This window comes from Nerophis ophidion, linkage group LG24 (genome assembly GCF_033978795.1).
Source record: "Nerophis ophidion isolate RoL-2023_Sa linkage group LG24, RoL_Noph_v1.0, whole genome shotgun sequence".
Taxonomy (NCBI): domain Eukaryota; kingdom Metazoa; phylum Chordata; class Actinopteri; order Syngnathiformes; family Syngnathidae; genus Nerophis; species Nerophis ophidion.
Genome location: NC_084634.1, coordinates 25415579 through 25427653, shown reverse-complemented (window position 1 = coordinate 25427653; position 12075 = coordinate 25415579). Strand labels below are relative to the sequence as shown.

Sequence of the window (12075 nt, the reverse complement as noted above, 5' to 3'; positions counted from 1 at the left end):
ACACAAGTGAATGCCACGCATACTTGGTCAACAGCCATACAGGTCACACTGAGGGTGTCCGTATAAACAACTCTAACACTGTTACAAATATGCGCCACACTGTGAACCCACACCAAATAAGAATGACAACTACATTTCGGGAGAACATCCGCACCGTAACACAACATAAACACAACATAACAAATACCCAGAAACCCTTGCAGCACTAACTCTTCCAGTGCTACAATATACACCCCCCCTTCAACCCCGTCCACCTCAACCTCCTCATAGAGCATGTCCCAAATACCAAGTTGCTGTTTTGACGCATGTTAAAAAAATAAAAATGCACTTTGTGACTTCAATAATAAATATGGCAGTGCCATGTTTCGAACAGTAAAATTCATGACATTTTAGAATGCCGCTGTGCGCTCAATAAACCTTAAGGCACTTCCTTTTGACATACACAAGTGAAGGCAAGGCATACTTGGTCAACACCCATACAGGTCACACTATAAACAACTTTAACACTGTTACAAATATGCGCCACACTGTGAACCCACACCAAATAAGAATGACAAACACATTACGGGAGAACATCCGCACCGTAACACAACATAAACACAACAGAACAAATACCTGGAATCCGTGCAGCACTAACTCTTCCAGTGCTACAATATACACCCCCCCCTTCAACCCCGTCCACCTCAACCTTCTCATAGAGTATGTCCCAAATATCAAGCTGCTGTTTTGAAGCATATTTAAAAAAAAAAAATGCATTTTGTGACTTCAATAATAAATATGGCAGTGCCATGTCTCAAACAGCAAAATTCATGATGTTTTAAAATGCCGCTGTGTGCTCAATAAACCTTAAGGCACTTCCTCTATGTGCCGGCCCAGTCACAGGATAGCTACAGCTTTTGACATACACAAGTGAATGCAATGCATACTTGGTCAACACCCATACAGGTCACACTATAAACAACTTTAACACTGTTACAAATATCCGCCACACTGTGAACCCACACCAAATAAGAATGACACCTACATTTCGGGAGAACATCCGCATCATAGCACAACATAAACACAACAGAACAAATACCCAGAAATCCTTGCAGCACTAACTCTTCCAGTGCTACAATATACACCCCCACTACCCCCCCCCCCCCCCCCCCTTCAACCCTGCCCACCTCAACCTCCTCATAGAGCATGTCCCAAATACCAAGCTGCTGTTTTGAGGCATGTTAAAAAAAATAATAATGCACTTTGTGACTTCAATAATAAATATGGCAGTGCCATGTTGGCATTTTTTTCCATAACTTGAGTTGATTTATTTTGGAAAACCTTGTTACATTGTTAGCTGAGATAGGTGCCAGCGCCCCCCGCGATCCCAAAAAGGAATAAGCGGTAGGAAATGGGTGGATGCATGGATGGATGTTACATTGTTTAATGCATCCAGTGGGGCATCACAACAAAATTGGGCATAATAATGTGTTAATTCTTTGATTGTATATGTCGGAATCGGTTGATATCGGTATCGGTAATCAAGAGTTGGACAATATCGGAATATCGGTAAAAAGGCCATTATCGGACAACTCTATTTAAAAGCCTTTAAAAAAGACCCCAAAAACATAACATGTTTGATTTTTTTTGTTCTTTAAATTTAAACAAAAAAGTAAAAAAAAATAAGGAAAAAAAAAAATCTTTAATATTTTTGCACCCTTTAAAAAGTTAAGGACTTTTAGGTCTTGTTTGGCTTTGACAATTATTAAAATCAAATGCTCCCACTTAATTAACTTAAATGCGTTCTGCTCGTATTAGCAACAATTTACTCTGTAATTTCAAGAGATGGGAACCTTACAACTCACGTTTCGATTCAATTCCGATTTTTGCCGCGGCGATTCAATTCGGAATGAATTCCCAGTTCAAAACGATTCACACGATAAGCTATTTAGTAGTTACACAAGTTTATCTTGCTGCTGACAAGTAAACACAGAGCAAGGATGAGTGCGGGAAATGGTTAGTGTGTTTTTGTAAAAATTGATACTTAAAAAAAACACATTAAAAAAAAACTTTTATATTAAAAAAATAGATTTATGAAAATTAATAAATTGATCAGAATAAATAAGAAGTACCATTTAAATACATTTTACATTATCTATATTTTACAGAATATAATTGGGTATACTGTATTTCCTTGAACTGCCGCAGGGCATATAGTATGCGCCTGCCTTGAATTACTGCCGGGTCAAACTCGCTTCACAAAATAATTAGCGCATGCTTAGTATTACCGCCTGGTCAAACTCGTGATGTCACGAGTGACACTTCCCTTGTCATCATTTTCAAAATGGAGGAGGCTGATTTCAATACTGGTAATTTGAAATCGCATAAAGGGAAGAAAATTAAGAGCTATTAGGATTTAAGGTCCAAACTTACATCACACTCAAATTTTTACTGCATACCTCTGGTAAGTGCCGGAGTGAGAAGAGGTTTTAAAATAATTAGCGCATGCTTACTTTTACTGCATGTCTTTGGTAAGTGCAGGAGTGAGAAGATGTTTTAAATTCATTAGGGCTGGGCGGCAATTGAAGGAAATACGGTATAAATAATCAACACAATGACAATTCAAAGAAAAAGATCAATTACTGTGGTGTTTTTTGCAAAAAAAAAAAAAAAAAATCCTACTCGTCAAAAGGTTGTATTTAACTACATTATCAATACCTGTGATCACTGATTGGCTGGGGGAAATCACATGGTTCCACTGTACAACTCGAAAGGAATTCGGTCTTTTTTATGTCTTTTGGTTTACTAATTTAATTGCTTGTAGGTGAAATAAAATGTAGATTAGGGGTCTCAAACTCAAATTACTTGGGGGCCACTGGATGCAGAAACTGGGTGGGGCTGGGCCGAAAGAAAAGATTTCTAAATTACTTCACCTTCTTTGAATGGCTTTCCCGCCCTAGCAACATACTTGCCAACTCTCGCGGTCTTACCGGGAAGCACCCGAATATCTGTGACCCTACCGATAATTTCCCGGGGCAATCATTCTCCTGGTTTTCACCCAGACAATAAAAATTAGGGCATTCTGAGATGGCACTGCCTTTAGCGTCCTCTATAACCTGCCGTCTCGTCCGCCTCTCCAGCGTACCGGCCCAGTCACATTTTCGACATCTTCGACACTGGGGGGGGTAATGTTGCCCGGAAGAGTTAGGGCTGCATGGGATTCTGGGTATTTGTTCTGTTGTGTTTATTTTGTGTTACGGTGCAGATGTTCTCCCAAAATGTGTTTGTCATTCTTGTTTGGTGTGGGTTCACAGTGTGGCGCATGTTTGTAACAGTGTCAAAGTTTTTTATACGGCCACCCTCAGTGTGACCTGTGTGGCTGTTGATCAACTATGTCTTGCAGTCGCTCATTGTGTCTACTGCAGCCATTTACAACATGTGGCTGGGCTGGCAGGCAGTTTGTACAGGTTGTAGAAGGCTTTCAAGGCAGTGCCTCCACGGTACCACCATAATAATGTTGTATGGGTAAAATTCGGGAGAATGATTACCCCTGGAGGGGCACTGAAAATTGGGAGTCTCCTGGGAAAATCGAAGGTATACAAATATAATGTTGTAAAGCGCCAATCGTATTAACCTCGCGGGTCGCACCAACATTAACTTTTCATATTAAGGTGCGGGCCGCAAAATAACTTGTTTGAGACCCCTGATGTAGATACTCTTGAGGAATATATATATATATATATATATATATATATATATTTACGTTTTTATTTATTTATTTTTTTATTTTTTATTTTATTATTTATTTATTTATTAATTTTTTTTTTTTTATTTTTTTTTTATTTTTTATTATTAAATCAACACAAAAACACACAAAATACACTTTCCATCAGTGCATCAACCCCCCAAAGAAAACCCCTCCCTCCCCCATTCACACCCAGCCACACCCACTCACACAAAAAAGGGTTATTTCTTTCTGCTACCAAAATGCTGGTTCCCACAACATATATAACACAGTCTGCAAGGGACATAGTCCCTGAAACACACATGATTGTGTGTGTCGCCGGTCCACTAACACTATCATTAATTACTATTTTTTATGTAATTGTTTTATATGATTTTACTTTCTTTTTTATCCAAAAAAAATGTCATTGTTTTCCTTTTTTTTTAATCTCATTTTATTTTATTAAAAAAAAATTAAAAAAAATAACCTTATCTTCATCAGACCAGGTTGTTAATGGAATTAGACTTGTCTAAAAGGTTTTTAAAACCAGGTCCAGTCCAGACAATGTCAAAGTGGGCCTCAGCAACACACACCCTCATCCATGTGCAACAACAAAAATTAGGGAAACAACAGATTGCATATAAGTTATAAACAAAATTACATTTTCATAAAAAGCATTTGTGTATAGTCCATATTATGTCCAAGTCAGATTCAACACACACCTTCATTTTGTACACTCAAAAAAAGGGAACACAACAACAGATAGCATATATGTTGCTGTTGTTGCATATCTATAAACATTATTACATTTTCATAATAAGCCTTTAAGGATTTCCCATCTTTTTTCATGTTTTTTGGCATCATTATCGTTGTCAATCATGTATCTTTCTAAAGTTAAAAAATACTGAATAAATGTTTTAAAGAAAGTAATACTAAGTGAATATCTATTTTTGTTTACTCTATGTTCACCATTCCATTGATGTGCTATATTGTGATTTGAGCAACCCACTCGTGTTAATGAGTGCGCGTCTCCACAGGGCTCCGTGGAAGCGCAGTGTGGGCTCATGCTCAACGGCCAGGGGGGCGTCATCCGCAGAGGTAAGGCCCACCTCCACCACTCCAAAATAAATGCGCTTTGTTGTTGTTATTGTTGCACCCCAGGCCTTGAACGCATCACGCTCTGACACAAAACAAGAGAGCAGACAAACACAGCCAGCATGTTACACACTCCATGCAGCTTGTACGGTGCTTCCCATTTCCGGTCTCGAATCACGTCAACAAATGTCTGCCTGTCACACACACACACACACATTTTTGTTGTCATTAATATATGGTAACAAAAAAAAACATCCAATATTTAAAATGTGTGTGATGTTAATCTATATAATGCTGTGTTTTTAATATCTGTGGCAATACTATATCATCCAGCTATACTATTATATAAGATTTAAACCAGGAGTCACCAACCTTTTTGAAACCAAGAGCTACTTCTTGGATACTGATTAATGCGAAGGGCTACCAGTTTGATACACACTTTAAACAATTGCCAGAAATAGCCAATTTGCTCAATTTACCTTTGATAAATAAATATTTATATATATATATATATATATATATATATATATATATATATATATATATATATATATATATATATATATATATATATATATATCCATCCATCCATTTTCTACCGCTTATTCCCTTTCGGGGTCGCGGGGGGCGCTGGCGCCTATCTCAGCTACAATCGGGCGGAAGGCGGGGTACACCCTGGACAAGTCGCCATCTCATCGCAGGGCCAACACAGATAGACAGACAACACTCACACTCACATTCACACACTAGGGCCAATTTAGTGTTGCCAATCAACCTATCCCCAGGTGCATGTCTTTGGAAGTGGGAGGAAGCAGGAGTACCCGGAGGGAACCACGCATTCATGGGGAGAACATGCAAACTCCACACAGAAAGATCCCGAGCCTGGATTTGAACCCAGGACTGCAGGACCTTCGTATTGTGAGGCAGACGCACTAACCCCTCTGCCACCGTGAATATATATATATATATATATATATATATATATATATATATATATATACATATATGTATAAATATGGGTATTTCTGTCGGTCATTCCGTCTTACACTCTTTTTTCCTTTTACGGAAGTTTTTTTTGTAGAGAACAAATTATGAAAGAAAAACACTTAATTGAACGGTTTAAAAGCGAAGAAAACAGGAAAAATATGAAAATTAAATTTTGAAACATAGTTTATCTTCAATTTCGACTCTTCAAAATTCAAAATTTAACCGTAAAAAAGAAGAGAAAAACTAGTTAATTCAAATTTTTTGAAAAACATTAAAAAAATAATTTATGGAACATCATTGGTAATTTTTCCTGATTAGGATTAATTTTAGAATTTTGATGACATGTTTTAAATAGGTTAAAATCCAATATGCATTTTGTTAGAATATATAACAAATGGGACCAAGCTATATTTCTAACAAAGACAAATCATTATTTCTTCTTGATTTTCCAGAACAAAAATTTAAAAAGAAATTCAAAAGACTTTGAAATAAGATTTAAATTTGATTGTAAAGATTTTCTAGATTTGCCAGAATATTTTTTTTGAATTTTAATCATAATAAGTTTGAAGAAATATTTCACAAATATTCTTCGTCGAAAAAACAGAAGCTAAAATGAAGAATTAAATTAAATGTATTTATTATTCTTTACAATAAAAAAAAAACTTGAACATTGATTTAAATGGTCAGGAAAGAAGAGGAAGTAATTTAAAAGGTAAAAAGGTATATGTGTTTAAAATTCCTAAAACCATTTCCAAGGTTGTATTTATTCTCTAAAATTGTCTTTCTGAAAGTTTTAAGAAGCAAAGTAAAAAAATAAAATAATTTATTTAAACAAGTGAAGACCAAGTCTTTAAAATGTTTTCTTGGATTTTTAAATTCTATTTGAGTTTTGTCTCTCTTAGAATTAAAAATGTCGAGCAAAGCGGGACCAGCTTGCTAGTAAATAAACACAATTTAAAAAATAGAAGCTGCTCACTGGTAAGTGCTGCCATTTGAGCTATTTTTAGAACAGGCCAGCAGGCAACTCATCTGGTCCTTACGGGCTACCTGGTGCCCGCAGGCATCGCGTTGGTGACCCCTGATTTAAACACATATAAAATAATATATTATATCTAATTCTTATTAAATGGACACATTTTGCGTGGGATTTTATTACGTTTTGAATATTTACTCTCTCTAAAATACAGGCAGGAGACAATACAATTTTAAATTAAGAAGCAAACAAGATGTAAAAAAATGTATAAATTTCAACCCAATGTATACCTTCTGCAATAAAAATACATATTTTTAGGGCATACTAAAGCATTTATAGCCATTTTGATAACAATGAAAATAATGACAATATCATTTTCTATTTGCATATTTAGTTATTGGCACCATCTCTATTCCATCAACATTATTTCATAAATTTTAGCATTATCTCGTTTTTTTGGGTCAATTTAATTTCTAATCAACTTTACATTCACACAGAGCAGTAATTGTTTTTTTTTTTAAGCTATTTTGTGGTAATTTGTCATGAAATAGGTTTGAATTGAACAGTTATAAAAATACGGAGAGTCTAATCACATTTTTACTATTTCACGAGATACTCAAAATTAGCTCAGAAACTGCTGGTTGGAGACCCATGCTATAGTGCAAGGATTCTCAAACTGTGGTACGTGTACCAAATCTTGTGATATGCCCCCCACAAAAAAAATAAAAATAAATACATATTAAAAAAAAATCACTTTATTAAAGTACAGTGTTTTATGTTCCCATATACAAACAGGTTGCTACTTTTCACATAAATATTAGTACATAAAACCTCTGCCTTGTTTTTAATGAATACTTTGGCCTGCTGTGCTACTGTAATTCAATACTGGTTATCAGGGTGGTACGTGGACAGCGAGCCAATTTTTTTGTGAGGTGGTACTTTGTGGAAAAAATTTTGATAACTACTGATGTATTCTATTAAGACCAAAAAAATATTTAAATCACGTTTTATAATTGTATTTATACTTTCAAAAATTTACTAAAAAAACACGTATTTTTTGGGGTTCAAGAATCAATTTTAGAAATAAATTTTAAGGCCATCTCCATGGCAGACACGAGGAGCTTTTGTAACCATTCCTGTAAACTAAGGGGTTCAATCCTTGGGCACCTGAGGATTCGATACGATTCCAATTCCAAATTCCTGAAGTGAAAAGTTGGCGAGGTGGTGACTTATTCAGGGTGTACGCCGCCTTCCGCCCGATTGTAGCTGAGATAGGTTCCAACGTCCCCTACGACCCCGAAGGAAATAAGCGGTAGAAAATGGATGGATGTTAAAGTTAAGAAGTTAAAGTGCTAATGATTGTCACTGACACACTATGTAAACATATTTACATATATATATGTATATATATATATATATATATATATATATATATATATATATATATATATATATATATATATATATATATATATATATATGTATATATATATATGAGATAGCGACTTGTCCAGGGTGTACAGCGCCTTCCGCCCGATTGTAGCTGAGATAGGCACCAGCGCCACCCGCGACCCCAAAGGGAATAAGCGGTAGAAAATGAATGGATGGATACATATATACATAAACACATACTTGTTTAAACATATATACACATATACTGTACACACACACACACACACACACACACACACACACACACACACACACACATATACACACATATATATGTATATATATATATATACATATATATATCTACATATACATATATATATATATATATATATATTTACATATACATATATATATATATATATATATATATATATATATATACTATATATATACATATACAATACATATATATAGATACATATATATATATATATATATATATATACATATATATATATATATATATATATATATATATATATATATATATATATATATATATATATATATGTAGGAGTGGGAAAAAATCACAAGACTACTTCATCTCCACAGATCTGTTTCATGAGGGGTTCCCTCAATCATCAGGAGATTTTTTATATATATATATATATATATATATATATATATATATATATATATATATATATATATATATATATATATATATATAGACACACACAGGCATATATATGTATATAAGTGTGTGTATACATGCACGCGCATATATAGTATATATAATAATTGCATTTCTTTCACAGTATAGTACTGTACATGTTACTGTAGAGTAACAGTTCATAGAATAACAGTCAATTGCTGTGAAATATAAGGATGTTGTAATAATTACAGCCTTTTTTTTTTAATGTTACCGTAAATTTTGATTCCAGCATTTCACTGTGAACATTTTTTGGGCAAAAGCTGGGAAATCCTGGTAAATCTTTACAGTCTATATACAACCTATTTTGAAAACGTTTTATCATCATTTTCATACCAAATACTATAGTGCGAGAATCGGTGTGAATCGGTATTTGATTCAGAATCATATCAGCACCAAAAGAATTGAATAGTGTCTACAGTAATATTTCTTTTAATCATTTTTCTTAAACGGAGCTGCGCTCTGTTATAGTTTGCCACATTTTGTGAATTGTATTCATGCAGAAATGTATTGTTTTAGGGTTTGTTGATAAGTCTGAGCCACGTTGCGCAAAAAGTTGCAGGATGTGTGTTTTGTTTGGAAATGTATTAAAAAAAAATAAAAATAAAAAACAGCGCACATGCGTGGCTGTTAAAATTTTCCCCCCGAGCTTGTTGATATTGTTGGGGCTTTTCTCCCGGATTGACGCAGGGATCCCACCGCTATCACATTGGGTTAATGGTGCGCAATATTTGGCCTTGAGCCGAGCCTCTGCATCCATCACAAGCAATCATCTTTGCTTTAGCTCGCTCTCCTGTATCGATAGCTTCTCTCGCCTCGGGCGCACGCTTTGATATGCTAATGAGGAGCGGGGCCCGGATTCAGCCGAGATCATATTAATGTTGTTCTTTCTGACTGCAGCATGAATATTCACCCCAAAAAAAAAAAAAAAAAAGGAAAAAAAAAAATTCTCCTCCCTCAAAAGAAAATCTGTGAAGATTGTGAAGCGGTTGCTACTTAACGAGTGTGTTTTTAATCAGCCCCCCCATTTCCGGGTTCTGACGTCACCTCGCGCGTTCCCGTGCTTGAAATAAACTCTAAAAACATTTTAACGAGGAGGAAAATTACAAATGGCTCAGGCTTTTTCCTTAAAGGCCTACTGAAACCCACTACTACCGACCAAGCAGTCTGATAGTTTATATATCAATGATGAAATATTAACATTGCAACACATGCCAATACGGCCTTTTTAGATTACTAAATTGCAATTTTAAATTTCGTGCGAGTATCTTGTTGAAAACGTCGCGGAATGATGACGCGTACACGTGACGTCACGGACTGTAAGGAAATATTAGCACAGCACCAAACACGGTTAAAAGTTGCATAATTACACAGTATTTTGGACATCTGTGTTGCTGAATCTTTGGCAATTTGTTCATTTAATAATGGAGACTATAAAGACCAATGCTTTTGGTGTAAAGCGGTAGATTGCAGGTGTCTTTAGCACTGAGACACAGCCGGTGTTTCTTTGTTTGTTGTGAAGCAGAGCGGTCAAGCAAACATGTTTTCTCTACGTCAACCAGCATGTTTTTGGATGGGGAAATTGTGATATATATCTTACCGGAGACATCAGTGAATTATTCGTCGTCCTGCAGCAGCTGTTTAAAGGCAGCTGTGAGCTTGGCTCCTCGGCTTCTCTCTGAGACACTGCGTGTTCACCGCAGCCATCCGACCTCGAGGTATGTCTTTACAATCTTTAAAATCTCACTAAAACACTATTAAAACAATAAGCAGATAAGGGATCTTCCAGAAGTATCCTAGTAAATGTGTCTAATTACATCTGAAACGCTTATACTGCCGTCACTTTTTTTTTTCCTAATCCTTCACTATCAATATCCTAATTCACAAATCTTTCATCCTCGCTCAAATTAATGGGGAAATTGTCGCTTTCTCGGTCCGAATTGCTCTTACTCTTTGAGGCTCCCATTAAAAACAATGTGAACATGTTTGGAGCCCCTGCAACTCGTGACATCACGCGCACATACTTCCGGTAAAGGCAAGGCTTTTCTATTAGCGACCAAAAGTTGCAAACTTTATCGTCGATGTTCTCTACTAAATCCTTTCAGCAAAAATATGGCAATATCGTGAAATGATCAAGTATGACACATAGAATGGACCTGCTATTCCCGTTTTAATAAGAAAATCTCATTTCAGTAGGCCTTTAATTTTCGTGGCAAACTGGTTTTATAAAAAAGAAAAAAAAAAAGGGAGCGCTTGATTCCGCGTGTGATCCCGCCCGCCGCTCGCGCCGCAGCCCGAGGCAACTCTCCGTTGCTTAAATACCGTTATCGCCTCTGGGCCCGCACGCTCCACTCGCTGCACTCGCAGCAATAGCTCGTTTCTATTGCCCTTGGCAACATAAAATACAAACTACTTTGTATCAAAACATTTTTAGGGGAATTAATAGCGAGCGAGTGTGAGCGCGCGCCCCCTGTCAGAGCGCGTGAATCTGAACGACGGGACACAGATTGGCAGGAACGGACATGCGCGTGCGCACCGCTCCTCTGTCGCTGTCCAGGTGCTGAAAGTGTGTCAATGGAGATTTTCAACTGACTTACCAGAAAAGGAACACACGCTGATTGTGAATAATGGATCATGGGAGCTGAACAAAAATAGGTTAGAATGAGCTTTAGTTGGTGGCCAAATGTGTCTTAACCCCCCTAAAAAAAAAGACTGGCGCGTGCATCCCCGCCTGCAGCGTTGTTCTGTTCGCCCTAAATGGCATCTTTTCCACCGTCTCCATCGCATCCAGCCTGGCCTAATAACAAAGCGACACACCCTGCTGTTAGGTTTGATAATGAGGCGGATGAATAATAGAATACAGCCCACAGTACATCACACACCAACTGAGTGAAAGTTGATTAATTAGAGGCCTTCCCCAGCTCAGGCGCACTCGATAACGGGGGGAAAGATGGCGGCAACGTGGCGGCGGGAGCAGGAAGATGATGAAATAGGGATTTTGTTTGACTTTCTTCGAATTGAAGAAGACTACTCCTACATACAAATATTAGGCTGACGCAAATGGGAGCACAAGGTGCAAAGAAAATGTAATATTATGAATTGGAGGGTGCTAATAATCAGGAGCATTGTTTTACCTTTTTTTTTTCTAACAAATGAACATTTAAAGATGTACAACTATGAAATGACCGCATTAAAGGCCTACTGAAACCC

At 36.4% G+C, this 12075-nt stretch overlaps 1 protein-coding gene across 1 annotated transcript in view; it reads left to right on the top strand.

The window, feature by feature from the left end:
• Positions 1–12075, top strand: part of tfap2d (transcription factor AP-2 delta (activating enhancer binding protein 2 delta)) — a 42262-nt gene that overhangs the window by 7651 nt on the left and 22536 nt on the right. The window contains exon 2 of the mRNA XM_061885639.1: positions 4741–4801. Coding sequence (XP_061741623.1) covers positions 4741–4801 — 61 coding nt within the window. The remainder of the gene's footprint in view (positions 1–4740; positions 4802–12075) is intronic.